The sequence below is a fragment of the Branchiostoma floridae genome, chromosome 10 (assembly GCF_000003815.2).
Source record: "Branchiostoma floridae strain S238N-H82 chromosome 10, Bfl_VNyyK, whole genome shotgun sequence".
Classification (NCBI taxonomy): Eukaryota; Metazoa; Chordata; class Leptocardii; order Amphioxiformes; family Branchiostomatidae; genus Branchiostoma; species Branchiostoma floridae.
This window is the reverse complement of record NC_049988.1, coordinates 11998335-12021021: the sequence shown is the minus strand read 5'-3', so window position 1 is coordinate 12021021 and position 22687 is coordinate 11998335. Positions and strand designations below refer to the sequence as shown.

The 22687-nt window shown below is 41.0% G+C and overlaps 1 protein-coding gene across 2 annotated transcripts in view; it reads left to right on the top strand.

Annotated features, from left to right (window-relative positions):
• Window positions 1–4035: 4035 nt before the first annotated feature.
• The window catches only part of LOC118423938 (G-protein coupled receptor 54-like), a 25032-nt gene continuing 6380 nt past the window's right edge, over window positions 4036–22687 (top strand). Inside the window, exons 1-2 of one of the 2 annotated variants that reach the window (XM_035832262.1) lie at window positions 4036–4117; window positions 9302–9674. In XM_035832262.1, the coding sequence (XP_035688155.1) occupies window positions 9327–9674 (348 nt within the window). In that variant the 5' untranslated portion in view covers window positions 4036–4117; window positions 9302–9326. Of the gene's footprint in view, window positions 4118–4762; window positions 4988–9301; window positions 9675–22687 lie in introns of those variants that run through there. The other variant, XM_035832263.1, reaches the window with a different exon arrangement.

The following is a 22687-nucleotide window of genomic DNA, read 5'->3' as shown; positions in this document are numbered from 1 at the left end:
CGAGTTGTTTTCCAAATCTTAACGGCAATTTTACCCTAAAATCTGCCCTGGCCCAAAAAAACGAAAGACAACTTTTACAGCTAGTTCCCATTACCTTGAACTTCAACTAGACATAAAACAAGTGGCAAGTCTGAAAATGATAAATATTTTTCCTTGGATTGTTGATTGGAGGCTTGCCAATTCACAGCGGGCGGACGCTGCTCGCATCTACTATATTTTCCTGTTCAAGATGAAGAAGAATGGTCCAATAAAGACCTTCTCCCCCCGCTATGAATCTTTGCAGAAGCTCTATTTGAAAAGCGGAAATTGAAGCTGCATGTCTCGTTCTAAAACATGGTTCACGTCACACAAAGGTGAACGAACGGACGAATGATATTGAACCGGGATACGCCAGGGGAAGAAACACTTTCTGATTGGTGCAGACGGTTACACTGACCGTTAAGATTTGAATGTTTCAACATTTCACTCAGTGCTTCTGGCAATTCTCATAGATCCGTATTATTATAAGCACCAGGGGCACTTTTCTACCAAAATTTCTCAACTACATATCAATAATAGGAAAACAAATAAAGAGAGCCTCTGTGTCTGATTCACCCCCCCCCCCCCCCCGTGACTTGCATTTATTTCCTTTCAACAGATTACCTTATCGAGTCGATTTAGCAGGTTCCCACGGAAAAATAACTGCCTGACTCCCTCTAAGTGTCTCAGTCCTCCAAGTCTCCAGAAATCGGTGGGTAAATTCCTCCTGGCTATCTAAGAATAAAACATTCCTATTTCATATGACTATTTTTCACAATTTTCATATCCATATCGAGTCATATCCAGTACGCATTCTTTCCGTTGTTAAATAAAATGTTTGAAAACTTTTGAGTGAAATGTATGAAAACACTCTGCATGTAACGATTACTTCAGACATGAAGACGCCACGTGCAATATTCACCAGTGATCCGGGTCACAGATAAGAGCCTACCTCCTTCCGGCCTAAACGATAACAAGTGCAAAGAAAATGTCATCTTCAATTCAATATGTGGCGTTGATGAGCTATCTGCCTTGGGCTGGAAAACCTTAACATCCAGGAGAAACTTGCACCTGCTACAATCAATGTACAAGGCAGTTAACAATGAACTTCCTGATTACATCAATAGTTTTCAAAGGACGTCTGACTCTCACAGCTATCCCACCCGGCACAGTCAGAATCTATCCCTGAAACTGCCACTTGTACGGCTAGAATGTGGAAAGCGCAAGTTCTCTTATAGAGGTATTACTGCATGGAACAGTCTTCCACCATCTGTAAAGACCTGCACATCAAAATCTACCTTTAAAACCAAATGCAGGGCTTGGCTAGCCTGACCTCTGACCACCCAATGAAAATGACAACTTGATAGTATTTATTTTGTTATTATCATTATTGTTTTCTTTAGTTTCGTACCATTATTTTTATTCATCATTTGTATTGATATCATCATCACTAGCAGCATCTATTGTTATGATTAGTATTATTGTTTACATCAGTTTCATTACCATTGTTATTTAATCATTTCATTTATTGCTGTCTATTTATGTTTGCCTATGTTTGTGATGAATATGTTTAATTTCTTTTTATGTAACACGCAGGGCTCCACTGAAAAGCAGTGCAAGAGCACTGAGCTTGGACCACCCTGGATAAAGATTACAGAAATAAATATAGATGCTTCTAGAACTGAAAGGGCCCTTCCCTCACCTAGTTACCCAGGTTGAAAATATGGATGAAAGGGTCCACAGTTGTGGGCATGTTAAAATATGGGTTGTGCAGAAGTGGATGCCCACAATGAATAACACTTAGAACTAGCATGCTTTGACGATATACCGACCCAAACTTTTGGGGAAAAGGGGTAACATTGTTAGTAAACAGAAAAGAATGTTGCAACAGAAGAGAATCGCGAAAGTCTACTTTGGGAAAGGATATTGTAGCAAAACTCAACAAGTGCTGAATATACAGTGAGTTCGGGGAATTCGTAAGTGCCCGTTCACCGCGATGTCTCTACATTGGAATAGGGTCTTTGATTCTATTTCATGGTGTATGAAGCTTTTGTGAAAGGGAGGAATTTCTTTTGAGTCTACATAAAAGATATTGTAGGAAAACTCAACAAGTGCTGATTATACAGTGAGTACGGGGAATTCGTAAGTGCTCATTCACTACGATGTCTCTACATTGGAATAGAGTCTACGATTCTATATCATGGTGTATTGAGCTTTCGTTGGAAAGAGAAATATCTTTTGAGTCTACCTATCCTGCCCTGTGTAACAGAATCATCAATGTAGCTTACTGAAGTTCATTAGGTACTTCACTAAGGGGGTCAAATACCAATATTCAACGCTCTTTTCTTCAGAGTAATCCATGCTGCTGAAGTTCAACATCAATGCGTACATCCGTGCGCAGTGGACCGTGGTCAAGTCTTAACATATCGCCGATCCTGAGTTCTTAGATACTCTAGTTGTCATGTCCTAAGAATGCTATTTTTTTATTTCGTCCGCTGTGGCAAGTACATGTATCTAAAATGTGAATACAATATGTACATATGAGTGACATTTACATACGACCCTTACATGTTCGACCGTTTTTTTTAGTTAGATGTACATTCTAGTGATGTTGAAGAAGAGTGATGGATGTCACTCGAAAAGTCCGGAAGTAAATCTCCGTTTTCATCCAGTTGAACTTAGGGATAATTGTTGCACTACGCACAAGATGATTATACACCTTTCTCATTTAGCGAACTTGACAGATCGAAAACAAGGCCAATGTTTCAAACAAAAGACTGTCTTTCATAATTAGCAGTTCAACCAATGAGAGCATGGTAATTAGCAAATCGACCAATGGTTGCATGTCTGTCAAATTATTTGAATTATCATGGTTTTATTTTGCCTCTCTGCGCTGCTCTAAATTGCTATATTTTTTTTGTGCATAACACTACTTATAGTATTTATTATTTGATCTTATATCTAGAATATTAGTATAGTTTGTGACAAAATAGAATGGGATATGAGTCTATGACTATTTTTGTTTGCCTTGATGACCTCTTTTTTGTTCTGTTATGTCCGCCGCGTGAAAAAGTTGTATCGCTAGTTCACCATTATCCGCGATGTAACCTATATCCGTTCTGCTTACAAACAGGGAATTTAGGGATATCACCTCGATGAACAGTGGTTTCAAATTGCTTTTTTTATTGGTATTGCAGTTTGAAAACACTGTCCGTCGACTTGATATGCCTAAATACCCTAGTCTTTAACTTAAAACAACGGATAAAGGTTACCCCGCGAATAAAGGTGAACTTGCGTTATATCTTAAAAGATGATTCCACCTTTGATGCCGTAGCCCCGAGCGATGGATACCACAGCTTTACATTGGCAGCTTCTTCAAAAGGCGCAGCCATCTGCCCTAATCCGGATAAAGGGATGGACTAATCTTACAGAGCATGTGCTTCCCCGACCCTAACTGCGCATCGCGTCCACTGGAGAAAAATAAACACTTCTGCCGAAAATAGGTCGCAGCGGCGAAGTCAAACATCTGCCTGACGTCGTGACGAGGTTTGAATGATGCATGAGCTCTTCATCGACATCTGAGCTCCGAAACAAAACTCTGGAGAATTCTTACAAATCACACAATAAGTTACCTATTCCTGTGTTTCATTATCATTACATTTTCTGTAATGACAAGGGGAGATTGCCCAGGTCCACACAGTAAACTTAACTTTCCCTCGAGGGATTATCGCCTAGATAAGCTGCCTATAGATCATACTAGATGGACGTCTTCAACTGACATAACCAGGTTACCAGAGGATATCCCCCAGACGCCTCGCATGTGCTTGTGTGCGCTCCCATCCACGGACTTTGAACACTGGTCGAACTATAAAGCAGTACCGGGTTATCATTAACAGTTGCTTATCTGTGCTGGACGCCAGACCCAGACGTTCACCTCTCGCAAGGTCATTCCGAAAGTGGGTCGCAGTGTGTAGTGATTGAAGGAGCCGTCTATGGTTGAGGAGATGTCTGGGTAACTACTGAGGCCCCTCTACCGAGTATGTTGGATTCTTGATCTGAGGCTATCAACACTTGATTGAAGACCGAAGGGAAAAAAGAGGTAAGCAAATGCAAAGGTTGGATCTTTAATTGGTTTTGCTGTAACGGTCTACCGTTGAAGAGATGGCTGTGTTAGAACCGAACTTCTGTCGATAGTGAGGCCCCTCTACTGTGTATGTTTAATCCGAGGCTATCAACACTTGATTGAAGCCCGCAGAGAAATAAGAGCTATGCAAATTCATAGGTTTGAACTTTAATTGGTTTTGCTGTATAACGGTCTACCGTTGAAGAGATGGCTAAGTTAGAACCGAACTATTGTCGACATCGCGCCCCTCTACCGTGTTGGATTTAATCCGAGGCTATCAACACTTGACTGAAGGCCGACAGGAAAGGAGGTATGCAAATCCGTAGGTTGAGCCTTAATTATTGGTTTTGCTGTAATTGAAGTAATGGTCTACCGCTCGGAACCGATGGCTATGTTAGAACCGAACTATTGTCAGCACTGAGGCCCCCCTACCGTGTAGGTGAAATCCTAGGTTATCAAAACTTTATTGAAGACCGACAGAAAAAAGAGATATGCAAATCCGTAGGTTGAGCTTTAATCATTGGTTTTGCTGTTATTGAAATAACGGTATACCGCTCGGAAGCGATGGCTATGTTAGAACCGAACTATTGTCGGCACTGAGGCCCTTCTACCGTGTAGGTGAAATCCTAGGTTATCAAAACGTGATTGAAAACAGACAGAAAAAAAGAGATATGCAAATCCTTAGGTTGAGTTTTAATTATTGGTTTTGCTGTAATTGAAGTAACGGTCTACCGATGAAGAGATGGCTGAGTTATAACCGAACTATTGCTGGCACTGTGGCCCCTCTACCTTGAAGGTTTAATCCGAGGCTATCAACACTTGATTGACGACCGACAGAAAAAGGAGGTAAGCCAATCCGTAGGTTGTCTTTTAATTGGTTTCGCAGTGTATCACCGTTTGCTATCAAGGGAGCGTAAGATTACATGAATGATAGGCATTATATCATGCTATGGTGGCATTTCCCTAAGCTAGGAGGACATAGAAGGAAAGAAATAGAGTGGTTTTGGGAATACATTGCAGCTTATTAATGCATTACATGTAGTCTGTGTGTGTTGGGTTTCAGTGGTGCACAGTACGCAGTCGTTTGGGATCATTGTGTGCGAATGGGATGTTCCATACCACTACACCCCATCTGATGCTTGTGGATCTGTTCCTCAGCAATGCTCATTCTCAAAGATAGAGTAGCATTACGTGCGTTGAATAATTCATCAATTATGTATTTTTTTCCTAGCTCGCACATACTTGTGGTTCCACAATCATTGCCTATCCACAATATGTATTGGACACCATTTTTCTTCACCTTTTACCTCCAAGATACACAGAGGCTGCACCGGATGATAGAATAAACCAACTGTCGAACTGTACCGCGGCTGAGATGTCATTGCAGATGACTTGAGCATATAGATCTAGATAGAGAGACAATCGAGGCAGCGAGTTACAGTCGCAATATAGCGTGATGGATGTAAGTCATGACTTGGGGGCTCACTTGATCAACACAACATGGCACCTGCTCGAACCCCCCTCCACCCTACCTATGGGCGAGAACGAAACCATCAAAACGATAGAGAATAGGGGTGGGTACCTGTACACAAATCGATGTACAGGTACATTGTATAGATGATACTCAAAACAATGGTCAATTTCACAACAAAGGATTCTGTTTGGTGGGGTATCCGACGTCCATTGGCGTTTTAAAATCCTGTCTTCATGTAAACAACTGCCTCTGTTTTAGACCAAGTTTGACTGTAGAAGCTCGGTAAAATAAACTCTCCTCTACTTCGCTGTTGTTATTTTCTTGGACCTGTAAGGCTGTAAGCCACAAAACATGTTTCCATGCCCATTATACCTGGTTCGAAAATGGCTACAACGGAGAGAAATCAGAGGAGGATACCAGATTGATACCAGAAACTAATATTGGTTGATCTCATTTCCGCTTCCGGCCAACTTCGCGTTGGAAGTTCAATGACACTTAGCAAGTTCAGCCTCCTCCTCACTACCCATCTAAGTGCCATTTTTGTTGCGACGTTTATGTGGGTCAAACGCAAGGATCACGTTATGGAATTTACTGGCAGACATCTTTATACCTTTTCGCTCACATCTGCACTTTCTCACGACCATTAGACAAATCTTCTTGAAGTGTCTGACAACACTGCTGCCAAAATCCACTCTAAAACATGGTTTCAATTTAAGTCTAAGAAAACAGGACTGCAAAGTAAAACGCCAGGACGAAACTTAGCTAGGCGGATTTAGTGGTTTAGTGGAGAAGTAAACTGCAAAGGTCACGAGGCTTACCTATAAGAGGAAAGGGTCGCGGACGTACATTTACCACACCAGACAACTTTATCACCAACTCGTGCGAAGAGTAGTGGGTTACATCTGGTTCAGATATCCAGTTTGGCAGCAACGTCCTTGGACGACAACTTAGATTTCATTTGACGTTGAGGGAAAACACGCACACAATGGAAACTGTCTCTTGATATCATCTATTATTCCTTTCACGCTATGATTACATAACGATGGTATATGTCTGTTTGTTACTGTGTCAGTTTATCTGTTTTTCCGTTTGTGTGTGCATTTTCTGTTTGTTTGTTTGTTTGTCTGTTTGTTTGTTTGTTCTGCCTTCTGATAATTTTAGATAATATGGATACACTGTGATGATATTTGATGTGTGAGTAGATCTTGGTAAGACGAAACTGAAGGTCGATTATGAATCCCCTGGTGGATTTGCTAGTCTATGTAACACAATCTCTGCTGTTCGGGTACTGTAACTGGCCGGCGAATGTTTGGCGGGCTGCGAGATTTAATCAGGCTAGGTGATTTATTACATATTGCATTTTGTACCTTATGCCCTGTAAATGTTGTGGCTTTGATCTTTTGGATTCGTGACTGAAAAAAGGGATATACGATTCATATATATGGACATTTCTGTTAAAATATTTCAGAGTCTTTCTGTAACTGAAGAAAGTAACGACACAGATTGTAATGCTTTTAGGGAGGTAGCTCAGACATAGATGCAGACAAAATTATAGACTTAGATGTACAGAAAAATTATGAAAAGATAGGGATACCTTTGTAAAATCGGTAATGAAATACTGCAATTCCAGTTGTTGTTTTTTCATGATAGGATTTCAATGCTTTGAACATCGAATTTTTCATGGCAGGCGAGACGTAAATGATTATACTTGTTAATTGCAGTTAGCGTCTATGCCCTTTGGAATTCGAATAATCGATATGCCTTCAGTTAATTCCTTAGTGATAGATGTGTATAGACGTGCGTAGATTTTTGAAAAAGAAACCATTTGCATAATCAATGATGAAATATTAAAACAGAATTCTGCCAAATGTTAGGACCTTCACACATACAACGTATGTAAATTGGGTAGAGAAGACCACAACCAATATCAAGTATGCTAATTGCCACCTTATTTGCATAATCAATGAGACAACATACTACAAGAACTTGAGTGAGGTCCTATATCTCGCGGAGGTATGAAGTCTCTGAACTCTTGTTCCGAGATGTGTACACAGCAGGCGTAATGCAGCACAATCCGCTTAAAATAGATATCCAGTCTTGGTTGACTCTATTTAGAGAGAGCCGTCCTTCATCGTCTTTTTATGGGTACGATTCCAAAATCCCTCACTTCACATCGGTGACCCGGTCAGGTTAAGTTTCCGAAATCAGAAGGTGTAGCCTGACAAAGCTGTCAATCACATCGCTCCCACATGCCCTCACAGTGAACAGATCAGTGCAGAGACGTGTCCGCTGACGATCCCTGGGAAGATCTCGGTAAAGATGTAGTCTCCAAGCAGACCCTACGGTAGACTCCCTTGCAGTCTTGTTTTTTTTTGGGGGGGGGGGGGGCGTTGGTCCCCGATTTTCAACGTTGGCTATGACTATTGTGCCAGGAAAGGGAGTTTGTTGAGGAAGGGAGTTTGCCGTGATATCTAGCGAGTTTTCCGTGATAGTGAGTTTCTGCCCCATCCAGGAGTCTAGCCCTACGGTGCCTTAGAGATACTGTAAATGTATTTAATTTCGCGGTAGCCGGAAAATAGACTTTTTATTTCGCGGTGGTTTTAATTTCGCGGTAGCACCATGCGCTGTAATCTCTTACTGTTATGGAAAAATGTTCGCGGTGGTTTTAAATTCGCGGTGAGGCGTCCGCAGCGAAAACCGCGAACATTTATCCACTCCGAACATTTCTGCATTTACAGTAGTATCAAAGCTGGCCAAAGGGAGATAGTCGGCCAAAGGGAGTTAAACGGACCGGAGCCGGTTATACTCCTTGGCCACCTTTAATACTATCTCTAAGCCACCGTAGGGTCTGCTTGGAGACTAGTAAAGATGGTAGTATCTCATTGCACTTGGGGCACCGGTGCGGCACTGCGGGGTTCGAAAGATACTTAACGAATTTCAAAGATAAAGAACGAATGTTTTGCGTATTGTATACACAGATTGTCATACATTGTACCCGTTGCAAGAAAGTTCTTTTTCTTCTTCCAAGCCATACTTTTACGTATTACACAAAACCTATATTATGAAAAATCGGCGAAAATAGCACAACCGGTGCCCCAAGTACAGTGAGATACTTAAGGCCTATGAAAAATGTAGTTTTTTTTTAGATTTTGGCCGAAGTGAGCCAACTGTTTAACAATGTGAAACTGAAATGCATTTCCAATGTTATAATCTAATCATAATACAAGCAAAGATTCCGTCGCTCTTACCGAAAAGTTGTGTTCCGTCATTGTTCAACCTTTCTCAACACTTAGATTTCATGCTGAAGTGAAGGTAACTATTTTAGTCAAACATATTATTTTTTTATTCGCACGCTCGCATCAGTTTTTGGGTTCCCAGAAGATGTCATCCATATAATCAAATCGACATGGCATTAGGCCTAACTACCTGTATGATAAATCAATTGATGATGAGATGGTGCTGGCTCCCCCGTCACGTGACCCTTAGAGAATCTCTACCGTTGCGCCAGCTCTTGCCACTTGCTTGTGATGTTTTCCTGGGCGTATACGTACTGGTTCTGGCCGGAGCTGACAAGCTGTTTCTTCACCCATACAGCTGGGAAACCTCTCGAAATTCCCCCACTATTTAGGTGACTGCCAACACTATGACTTGATCGATGATAGCACGATTCTGTTTCTACCGTACAGTGCTGCAAGTGTTCACGGTCTAACCATGGCTAACAACACAACGTGGGAGAATTCCACGGTCCCAGAAGATGACATCAGCGACGTTAAGTCTTTACCGGACACGGGTGGGTCTCCCCTCGGCGCCGAGGCCATTGCAGGGCCGATCGTCTTCGGTTTGATCTGCGTGGTCGGCTTGATGGGGAACTTGCTGGTCATCTACGTGGTGTGGAAGTATGACCAGATGAAGTCAGTGACCAACTACTACATCGTGAACTTGGCGGTGACAGACGTGTCGTTCTTGCTGTGCTGTGTTCCCTTCACCGCTGCTGGCTTCACCACGACGAGCTGGAACTACGGACTCTTCATGTGCAAGTTTGTCAACTACTTCATGCAGGTCGGTTCCTACTTCTCATCGTGTTTGTTTGTCGTAAACTGTTCGTCATAACTTAGGTCAGTATCTAAAAGACGTTAATCAACAAAGTGATTAGAAAGACTGCGTGCTTGACTCATTGTAAGAATGAATGAATGAATGAATGAATGAACTTTATTGGACGACATTTGTACATGGTACAATGTAAGGCAACAGTAATAGATCAATTTATACAATGGCACTACATATTACTATATGAATAACATAAAGTACAGGAATGTGGACGTAAATGGCGTATTGTCATAGTAAAATATACAAGTTAAAGTCAAGGAATAAAACAAACGCTTTTTACATGTTTATTTGTATTGTATATCCGGTAAACACACCAGTACTGTACAGATCAAGTTGCATATCCGGACAGATTTATTTGATACACACACATCGGAATGGAACAAAAAGATTCTCGATAGGTATGATGTCCTGTCCAAAGAGACGCTCCTAGCCTAAGCTGGGTACCCATTTACACAGGAATGGAGTGAAAATATTTGGTGTTACGTGTTTTTCCAAGCGCACAACATCTGGCGTAGTTAGGGATTTGAACTCGGGATCTCCGGGTCTTGAGTCAGCGTCCCGAACCACAAGGCCACCGGGTCATCTCACTTGTTCTAATTGAAACATTGCAGTTTGATACCACTGCTGTGTGGAACATTTGTCATAGATGAAAAAAAACGTCAACAATGTTTAGTCTGTGGGTCTGGCAGCCGTCAACCGTTACAAAGATAGAGCCAACCAGACGGTTTGAATTATACTGCTAATATTAGATGGCACACTTGTGGCTAACTCACGCCTAGTACTGGCACGGTAACAATAACAGTGAGCGAAAAGAATTTGATACTAATTACCACTTTAGATCTTTGCCAGAATACATAGCTTCAAAATGTATTACAGCACTATATGATGGAGATAGTTTGGCAGTGTTTTGACTGTATTGGCTTGGATGAAAACGGCAAGTACCACCCGATACGCCACACAAGTGGATGTAATTTGTTTTATTGTGTGCATATGGGCTGGACGGATTGCACACAGAGCCAGCTTAATTGTTATGATTGTGCTCTGAATGAGATATACAGATTGACTACGCATATCACACAGTGCCCACAAGGCGTTATCATAGTGAGCTTAACAGGACGGTATTTGATGTAGAAGAACAGACAGGGCAATCATGTACAGTGTCCCATTCTGGGACACCTGCCAGGATGTATATCATGAAGTGCAAAACCACTGGAAGTAAGGCTACGCGCAGCTTGAATTCGCATTCTTGGCTCGTGCACTAAGAGTAAATATACCGCACCCTGGTGGGTTGCTTCTACATACAGCTAAATCTGAAACCAGATAAGATCAGGTCTATGCGGACAGGTGATCAATATAGACAGGGTGCTTAACGCTTGTGTCAAGGGGGGATATCATTTGAGGGACCACCAAAAAGCGGTTACGTTGGCCAGGTGCACTTGTTCCTTATGTAGAGGTGGCCACTTGTACAGGTTTGACTGTATATCAAGGACAGGTGGTTCTTACATAGAGGTGGCCACTTGTTCACTTTTGATTGTATACCAAGCGACACAGCACGCTACAATTATAACCAAGCCCCCTAGGTTATAGGCGGCCATTTGTAACAAATTGAAGGTTAGACATCCAGGTAATAAGATACGCCAAAAAGCAGCTACTCAAGCAACTCGATATGGTTTTGGAAACGGTCTTATTGGAATCTAAAATTGTCTCTAGCTTGAGTCTGTCTTATCTTGTTTCCTATTGAGCATCCAATATTGTCTTCAGCTCCTTTGCATTCATAGCTATGGTATATTCTCCTTCGCAGAGAGTCCAGCGTCGCAAAACGCGCGTTGGACTCTCTGCGTAGGAGAATGCTATGGTATAAAAACAGTTTCTTCCAATCTCTTCAGTGTCACGGACGAAAGATAGTGTATACTATATGAAATGGAATGTCTGGCCGTTTCCAAAATCATATCCAGTTGCTTGAGTAACTGCTTTTTGGCGTAAATTACTGCGCCACTACGGGGTTGCTGGCCCCTCTGATAAAATATGTGAACCTGTAAGCCTAGGTTATATGAAACGGCGCGAGAGACTAATGAAGATGGGCGTTTATCGTAAGTTACACTGACGGGTAGACAAATGTCACCACACACACAGTCTTGTCGTTTTCTATTGTGCTACATATGTCAAGGGATATAAGGAATTAGACGGGACCAGGAAAAATATATACATGGCCCAGGGCGATAAATGTTATGAGCTGATTTCATTGCCAAGTCCTTGTGTGAATGATCGTTCTTTTGAGAGAGAGAGCGATAGCCTGAGCTAGTGAGCGAGTGAGGGAGGGTGATATTATATAGTCTGGATGCCAGCCTTGTTAGCCTTAGTCCACCTCCACTGATCACTATATATACCATTTTGGCTAGATAGATGGGCAAGCGAAACACTCATCAATTCCCAACCTTTCTAGATCTGTAAACGCAACCTTTCTTGCCCAACGTTTTTTTTCTTTGCACACTGGCATTAGTTTAGGAGTGCCCAAGATGATGAAGACATCCATGTAACCAAATTAGTACGGCCTTACTGCAAAACATAGTTTTGGTCTTTGTCATCATTCCCCCAAAGCAGATTTACCTTCCCATTATATCTCGTTATCCTTATCTGCGTGCACGGCTTACCATGCGTGACGCCCACATGAATCACAGACCAAGATAAAAGAGTCACGGGCACCGCAGGAGAATCAAACGCGTCACGAAAGACAGCACATAGTTTATCATCTACCCGACATCGATCCCTTAAGCTGGTTAAATGGCTTCACTCTGCATTTGTCTTTATAGAGGCCTTTCGCATTTAAGCTTGTACAAAGTCCAAGATATTTCAAAGCTTTTTTTATATGGCGTATGGACTACTGGTGGTGCGGACACGTAGAAAATAAGAGTCCGGAGGACATAAAACTTCATGAAGCAATTATGGCGTTTGCTGTGAGGACAAAGGTGTTTGACACACTCTTTATCAGGAATTACAATTTCTTTACATCCTGTCTCCATATGTATCCATGTAGTTGTTTAATAGAACAGTAGGCAGTTAACAATACAGTGCAGCGAGCGGAAGGCTAACATCTGCTTGGCTAGTAGCGAATTGGCCCCAAATTGTAACACAAGCCACCATCAGGCAAACGGCAGCTGATTTAACGGAATGTACCACACTATCTTCAAGGTGGCGGTGTCGATCTATGATTCTCCAAAATCTGAACATACTGATATACTGTGCCCAAAGTCGCCCTGTTCGCTCTAGACCTTCCTGACTACCAACAAAATTCAAACAAATCTGATCCAATAAAAGGATTTTCATTAATAGATATGAACAAACAAACAAAGAAAAAACGTCCACACACGTACACGTAAAGTTAACAGAAAGAGAATGATTTGGAAGAAGGATAATGTTTCCCTTTTGATATCTGAGGATATCTTCTGATTGTTAGTATTGAAACGGCGCTGTCGCAATGATAGGGCAATCGTTTTGTCGTTTGATTTGATGGAATTGACCTACTACAAAGGTTTTCTTCAATCAAACTTGAAGCGTAGAGCCTTAGATACATGAGACAAAATGTAATGCTGTTCTGGTAACTGGTAGTGTAATGCGGCACAAGAATGACAGCACCCAAGGTTCACTTTGAAAAAGGTTAAACACTCTCTGGATATGTGCTTGTTTTCTTTGTTGAACGCCTCGTGGTCCATCCCATAGGTATAAGGACCGAGCGGTTCGGACTCACAGCACCCCGTCCCGCCCCTCGCGATCACACACACGCGAGCGCAGTCAAAGGTACCCAAAAGAATGTCCAACTGATACTGTCTTGATAGCGCTGTTATCGACAGTCTCCGTTTTCACCCTTTGAATTATATAAAAAAGAAGTGCTATTTTAGAGAGTTGAATGCTTAAAACTTTCTGAGAAAGCATGCCTCCGGAGCACCGTTGAAAGCTATTCCCTCGTCTTGAGCCTTCAGGGCTCGCTAGAACCACAAAATCTACAAAGTCACGCCTCCAAACAAATTCCTGGATGTATTCCAGTCTAGTGCATTCAACCTTGGTACTACAAATATGAAATTGAATTAACCCCACAGGCGTAGGGTTTCAGCGTTTCGGACCCCCACCAACCCCCAACAACAACCACCCCTCAACCCCACCCCAACACACACACAGTCAGAGGTACAAAAAAAAGAATGATCAACTGATACTGTCTTGACAGCGCTGTTACCGACAGTCTCCGTTTTTAACTTTGAGATCCTCTCCAACAAAATGAGGAAATGACAGTTCAGAAGGTTGAATTTTACATTTTCTGCGGGAGCATGCCCCGAACCCCCCTAGAAAGCCTTGGGGCTCGCTAGTCCACAAAACCTACAAAAGTAACCGTCCAAACAAAATCCTGGATGATGACGATTATGTATTCCAGTCTACTGCATTCAACCTTGATGTTATAGATATGACATTGAGGAATGAAGTGGATTAACCTCCCCCCACCTTTTACAATTGAACACGTGAAGTCAATTAAGCGAATAGTTGCCTTTTCCGTAGCTCATAGTCTAGACATGTACGTGCATCAAGTACACAATTTCTTCACATTGCTTAAGGTGTCTACCAGAAAATGCTTTTAAGCATGAAACACGCATTACCATTATAGAATATGACATTTGTTTCTACTTTTGTTTCTGTTTCTTAAAGTAGACTTTGAACGGTAGTCGTGAGATGAAGCCATCAACAGGAAAAAAAGTATTGCAGATAACGTTGGGGAAAGTACACGTACGTGCATGATTTCATCTAACTTTACCTAAATTTAGTTTGAACATTTTCGTGACTATAGACGCAGATGCACGGTCTCTATTAACCCTCAAGCACCCGACCTTTTTTTGCGACTAAAATGACCGAGTGGGGTCCAAACGGACCCCAAAATGTTTTCTTCATAAAATCTCAGTTCCAATACCTATCGGTGATCATTGTACATACATTGCTTCGTCAAAGTAAGAGGAATATTTTGACATGTTAAGGTGTTGCTAATTCCACCTCATTATCATAATTTATGCAAAAGATCAGAAGGACCATGTTTTGCACTAAACCTATTCTGATCAGAGAGGGGAATTTTGAGGCCTTCAGCAACCTTTATGTCGCATAACTCATGAACAGCTAGTGCTAAAGCTATGAAACTTGGTAATATATCACAAAATATTGTTACCCAATTTTATTTGTCAATTTAGTAAATCTATCATTATTTGGGGTTGCCATGGCAACGGAATTATGACAGGCATAGTTTTGCCAAAATTTGCCAATTTCCATTTTAACAAGTTTTTCTTGGTAAACCATGCTTGTTTTCTTACAACAATAGAATTCTATCAAATTTAATACTATTTTCATGATACAAAACGTCATTCGTCAAAATCCAAGATGGCCGCCCTTATTAGCTAAATGACGTCATAATGTCGTCATATTATATGGTGATGACACAGAAGTTCTTAGAAAGATTTAGTTTTACATGTTTATTATCCTCTGAAAGTTTGATGGTGATACGATAAGTAGTTAGGGAGCTAGACTCAAAAGTTTATTTCAAAAGCTGCACTTTTTTGCTGGGGTCCGTTTGGACCCCAGACGGACTGATCACGGACTTTCTTTATAGCTTCCACAGTATTGTACCAATCTTCATGAAAACTTAGGAGAAGATATAGAAGGTATTGGCTGACAAAGTCACGGAAGGAATTTTTCTTCAGATCAAAAATGTTCAAATGGTGCATCAAAGTTTACGCCTGTGGTCCAAATGGACCCCACTCGGGTGTTTGAGGGTTAACGTGGGTTTACAGGTGCGTATATATTCACGTCAGTATGAGGTCAGTATGCATATAATCATGGAAGTTTTTAGCCTCTACCAGGCTCCACAGGTCGCTGGAGAAAAAGTAAAAATTGGACAAATATAAACAGTTGTCAAACGAGTTAGCTGACCGAGGCGTGTGTTTTGCAAACCCTGCCAACACGTTTGGCATGTTATCTGTCTATTTTTGTCCAATTTCTAATATTTTTTCAACGACCTGTGGAGCCTGGGAGAGGCTAATACTTACTTTCATACGAACTTTATACGGACTACGAATATATACGTACGTGTGAACTTGACCTGAGCTAAGAGATGCCATATAGTCACCAACACTCACAAAATCATTCCACCTCCCGACTGAGACTCCCAGAGTGGTGCTTCATTACTTACGCCCGTTAATACTCTTCTTGGAACTCGGACAACCACGCCCGGGACATTGCTGACCCTTGCAAAGTACAGCAAATCTGACGGTACTGCACAGTACTGAGTCGTAGCCGTGAATTGCATGCAAAATCAGCAAACCCCGTTCACACTTGCGTGCGTATATTCCGATCTACCGTTTTGCAACCTGGTTATCTAACCGAAAAGAAAACTACCGTTGTAAAGCCGTAATGCTTTCTAATAACAAAGCACTTCTTATATATACATTTACCGACTTTTGTGTTGTAGGAGTTGTTGCAATTGAACATATATAATATTCAAATCTGTCTGCAATATCTGGACTCTTGTAATCTTTTATTACTTTATTTGAGAGATGTGAATAACTTGTGGCTTAAAACATTATATCTGGAACATTACATGAAAAAAATGGACCCATTCTCTTTTCAGTCATACTTCTTTATTTTGCATGACATTCCAGCTATAAAGTCAAGGGTTACAGAAATCCAGTTTAGGTCACAGTGAGGTCGCAGCGCGATCACCGTCTAGTGGCAGGTGACAAAAATTCTTCATGACATTGTTTTTGCTGTATCTGTATCTGCATTGCTGGTATTACCGCCCTCGGCGTAACACACCAGCTTCGCAGGCAGGCGGCGCGGCAGCAGCTGGTTATATTACACTGAACGACCTGTCACAACTAATACATGCACATCTATTTGCAAGTGTTCTATAATACTATCCAGAGAAGATACCCCTACTGTACTTGGTGATAACAAATTCCACTCTGCGATAGTTCTGGGAAAGTACGAATTTTTAAACACATCAATCATGCATAGGCATGGTCGTTTCTTGTTCTTTTTGCATTTTGCGACTTGCAGTCGCAAAATGCCTTCTGGCCAGTGTAGTCGCTGTTGTGATGGAGTGATGTTGAGATGAACGGACCTGTTCAATCCATGCCAAACATTTGTATACCTGTTAAAACAGACATTTCTGCTACATGTTCACATTAGCGCAGTGGTAAAGTTTACGCATTCTAAACCAATGCACCCGGTTCGAATCCGGGGAGGTAGATTTTTTTCAACTTTTTTTCTTTTCTTATTTACATCCATTAAAATACTAATTTTTACATCCATTAAGATACTAATGAACAATACTTTTGTACAGAACATCAAAACTCACCTTTGCACCTGTTCTACTGCATTTTTCCGCAGTTGGGATGTTTGAATGAACGAACCGTGAGACGTGCGTATATGTTTCTTTCTAACTTTCCATAAAATGCCCATACAACATCTATATCACAGAATTACACAAGAACAAACTGATTTTCTCGAAAATAACTGCATACTGGATAACAAAAAGTTTCACGAAACATATTCATTTTCATATTCCAGGACATAACTCATTTGCATATTTGTGAATCTCTCCATGTGCCCATATCAGGTTTTTTTATTCTGTTCTATTTATATAACATTCTAATAACTAGAAAAAAAACATTCACACACGCAAACCTTGGCAAAATGCCAGCTTTTTTAAAAGCACTTGTTTTAGCTGGTTTTAGATACATATCAGTACGTCCACCAGTTTATTGGTCATTTTGTACATCATGCAAAGTCTGGACATTTTCCTTCTGTCTTCGAGTGACATTCGCTGCAATTCTGTTTTCATTTTGGTAACACTGGCGCTCCAGTGGTATTATTCACGGAAAGAGTATCCTGTCTTCACATGAAAGTTAACAATAGGTATATTGAACTCTCAGTTCGCCTTACTTATAGATAAATGCAGTATGTGTTGTAGCCTATAGCCTAAGCCCAAGCTCACAGACCAGGACCTAATGATAGTCTCTGACTACGCAGGCGGCATTGGCGAAACAATCAAGTTAAGTACACCATTATGTTTACGGCCAACGTGTCATCCCAGTACTTTGGCAACAAGTAATTAGTGTCAGTTCCCTAACAGTACAGGAGGCGAACCCTGGCCTTCTTCCAAACTGCATGCGTATATGAAATCAAGGTAAGAAAATTAATAAAAAGCACATTTGCATTATGTTCACGGCACGGGTGTCATCCTCGCACTTTGAGAACATGTAATTTGTTATAATTCACTCGCAGTACAGGACACGGACCCTGTCCATCTTACAAACTGCACTTAGAAAATTAATAAAAACATATTTTCATTATGTTCACGGCACGGGTGTCATCCCCGCACTTTGAGAACATGTAATTTGTGTCAGTTCCCTCGGCCTCGCAGTGCAGGATATGGGCCCAGTCCATCTTACAGACTGCACTTAGAAAATTAATAAAAGGCATTTGCATTATATTCACGGCACATGTGTCACCCCCGCAATTTGAGAACATGTTATTTGTGTCGGTTCCCTCAAAGTACAGGATACGAACCCTGGCCCTCTTCCAAACTGCACTTAGAACACCAATTGATACCAACATTACGCAAGGGCGCCGAACTCGCTGTGACGGAAATTTGGCAGAGCGCTCAACGAATTTCATAAAAATTATGTAAAAGACGAATCTTTCTTTATTTTGTTGTCTTTCTTACTTTAACATTTTGCGCAGTATCCCAAGTATAAAGTCAAAAGCTCCACAAAAATCCAATTTAGGTCTTAGAGAGGTTGCATTTTTATAGCTGAAGAAAACAATTCATAGAAAATTAAAAACTTAAAGGTCTACTACGCAGTTATTTGCGCTTCAAACTGAAAACAAAAAATCCCTTTTCCGGCCATTTCTTTATATAGTTAGTTGAATAAAGCCTACCACGTTACGGAACACTATTCAAGGCATGTCAGGAGTCGATATTTTCCCCGTGCGAGCGCGTTTGAAAACCTGGGAATCTGCTCGCCCGCGTTGGGTTTCAGCCATTCTGTTTCTTCACCGACGAAATCCGAGTAGTCCCGTGTCTGCCCGAGCCTACCCGGCCATTTTGTTTCACAAGCGAGTCATGACGTCACGCACCAAGAAGTCACCGGAGATTCCCGACCAATGACCGTTGATGATTGATTCTTGTTTGAATTCTCACCAGTGCCTAACTAGGGGGGTCAACTAGTTACAGCGCGCGTAGGACGAAATGTTTGTAGGCTAATTCTCTACGTTGCAAACGTGAAATAATGACACAAAAGTGTCAAAAAGTGTCAAAAAGTAGTAGTAAATCTGAGATTTCTTAGTTCTAGAATATTTCAAATTTGAGCGCAAATAACTGCGTAGTAGACCTTTAAGAGAGAGTGTGTGAAAACTTGGCATGCTGTCTTCTTTTTTGCTCTGTATCATTGCCAAGTTTGCACCGTTTCATAACGTTTCACAGCAAGTCAAAGCGTATTGTCGGTATGTCAAAATGGAAATCATATCACTTTAAATGGGCCGCGTTTTATCACTTAAGCCTGACAATACCGCCATGAATATCGCGCAAATGCAATAGCAGACTTTTACGAGTTTTGTTGCAATGAAATAGTATAATGGTTTTCGAATGTGAACTGTTGATCCGCCGTTATTAGTAGCTCAGACCTATACGTTAAACTAGAAGAGCGAAAGGCACAAAGTTATGGTCTTATCATTGGTACAGCGTATAAAAATCAATAGACGTCTTTGTGTCATACGTCAAGTCGAGCCTTCAATAACAGTTACGTCCAGCTTTTATGCCTATCAGACTTTCAAGTGGTTTAGCCAATGGCAAATGCAATTTGCAACGGTCCTGTATTTCAAATCTCAGTAGATTGAACGACGCACTAAATGCCATTTTGGCGTGTTGTTAAACTTCGTCAAGTCATATTAATTCGTGCAATAGAGGGAGAATTGGAAAATGCACTTGGGTATAGACTAAGTGGGGGCATGACACGGCAATAGACTGGCCATTTAACTTCGTTTCAGCATGTTTCAGAAATGGAGCAGACGTCTACATCGTTTTGTAATTTCATTTTTTGGTAAGATGGAAATGTGTTCATATCTAAAGAAAATAAACGTGAATTGTGAAGTTTTTTTTGTAACAAGATATGCTACTATAAAGATGAAGACAGCTTACATGTCTTTTTACTTCTGTTTGGACAAAACTTCCTCAACTCCAAATGAACTGGCACAGCAAAGCAAACTAGGTACATCTGCCTATCTGACATCAAGGATAGAAAATTTTAAAAGTCACATTTTGCTGAAGTCTTAGTGATTTATGCACAAAATGCCCCCATGTAACATTCACAGGTCGATACTGTCGAGGAAGTACCTTATCATTCTGTCTACCGACGTTTCTCTCCATATGCATATGAAATCCTCCCACTCAAAGCTCAATAAGTCCTCTCTTTCTTCAAGAGTGTGCATACATGTGCACTCTAGCTAACTTTGCTTAACACATGAGAACGATCATTGAATGCGTAGGTATTATATTATGCATCTCAGTATGAATCTGATTTGAACCATATCTTCACCATACGCGTCGAGTGAAAACGTTCTCCCAGAAGTTTACTCCGAGCCGTTTTTATGACTTCGCATATTAGATTTCATCTCCGCGGTGGAAAAATGCCGTATGATCAGTTGAGTGCTCAGCAAATGCGATTTCCGCGGGTTGTATGAGCAATTTGCAACGGTTCAGAATTTCAAATGGAATAGTAGGAGGCCAAATCGCTCCTCTAGACCACACTAAATGTCAGGTATTCCTATCCTATTACGTCATTCGGTCCTTATAGATTTTATGGCCGAGCGAGAAGAGAGCACTTGCGGGAACGTCAAGGAGATTTTAAGGACAACGTAAGAAACTTCAGACATTTCAATATTTACCTGCCACCTAAGATGAGAATTTCATACCTTCATGCAAAAATAAGGCAATTTCATATTTCCCGTATCACAAATTGCCTGCAGTTCGTTGTCTCTAATATTGTATACATTCACTTAAATCCATGTATGAGCTAATGGCACCTCGTATGAGGATGACCTGAACTGAACTGAACTGATGAGCTAAATTGTCTATGTCGGTAATATTCCGACCACAGAAAAATTCTTCAAGCAGTTTGTCATTACTTACCCCTTATGAACACTTAAAGCATCCTCTGAGCCCCATCTCACCCACTCTATCTACAAATCTCTCCATTTTTAAGGCTAAGATGACGACGTCTTGGAAATGGAACAATGATTTCACCTCTACTACACTATGGGAAGTGTCATCGTGACCATATTTGTCGTAGAACGACGTACGATTTTATGTCGTAGAATTTTCAAGTTGGCTGTGACATAACTAACGTAGCAATATAAGGATCTATGATATATCACTCCAAGTACAGCAAATCTGATTGTAGTTTAAGATGTAAACCAGTAGTAGATAGCATACTGGAGTATCTCACTGTCACTGTCGCTTTGTGTATTTTGTTGTCTTTTAGTCATGCTTTTACGTTTTACATTATATTTCGATTACGAAGTCAAAGTCAATCAATAAATTCCATCTAGAACGTACCAAAGCCCAGTGAGACACCACCCACGCTGTAAATTACTTCTAACGGATTGCTTCGCAAGATCTCATTCGTGTTGGCAATGTTCTCCGCTTATTTCAAAGGTCGTAGTCGTTTCCAACATCATTTAATATCCAACATCAAGTTTCCACACCATTTATCGGAGTATTCTTCCAACAAATGCAATTCCGGCAGTTCAGTTTCTCAATTAAGGTAAGGGGAATTTGTCTTCCAATCCAAATCGAATGTCAAACACACCTCTCGTAAAACGCCGTATATGCTTGTTGCGTTTAAAGAGGGAGCAAAGAGAAGGCTTTGTGTGATAAGTGTAAAGATATTGTTGTAATCGTTTTACCTGGAAACAGTTTGCCTAGTGCTGTCAAGCTTTGTGGCGATAATGTGATAATTTTCAAGCATCTATTCCTGTCACCATGTTCTTCAACGATTCAATTTCTTTCAGTATGAGCTGCGGGACTTCTGTTTCATTTGATATCTAAAACGCTATTCACTGACCAACTCCTCTTATCAAATCCTCTAAAATTGCGTATAGGAGTTTTGTTTGTTTGTTTATTTGTTTGTTTGTTTGTTTGTTTGTTTGTATTGCATACCCGGTAAACCGCATTACGGCGTAACGCATCAGGTTTGTTCTCAAGAGTTTCTACTATCCGTCTGCCATTGAGCTGTACATGTGTTGGGTATAGAACAGATCAGACAGGGTGTAACAGGTTCGCATGATTGATCGCTCCTCGCAGTTGGCGTCGTGAAGTAGCATTGCCGAGAGCTGGCTGATTGGAAAAATAATGGCTTAGGACGTCGGAGTCATCTTTTTGCATGGTTCAACGCCAAGGTCGATTATCCTTACGTCTTGTGCTTGCTGATCCGCGAGGGAGCGTCGTTTATATCCGATGTTAATCTAACGAACAGAAAACTTACATACAGATACGCCAAACTAACAATTACTCATGCAGCTTGATATGATTTTCCGGGAAACAGTTGTTTGAGTGATTGCTATTTGGTGCATCTTATTAGATGTCTAACCTTGATGTTAATCTTATGAACAGACAAGTTACATACAGATACGCCAAATAGCAATTAATCAAGCAACTTAATGTGTTTTTGGAAACTGTTGCTTGAGTAATTGCTATTTGGCATATCTTACTGGATGTCTTACCTTGATGTTAACCCTCAAACACCCGAGTGGGGTCCATTTGGACCCCAGGGGTACATTTTGAAGAGCCATTTACGGGTACAGTCCCTCTGGGGTCCAAACGGACCACAGCAAAAATGTGCAGTTTTAAAACAAACTTGGAGGCTAACTCCTAACGT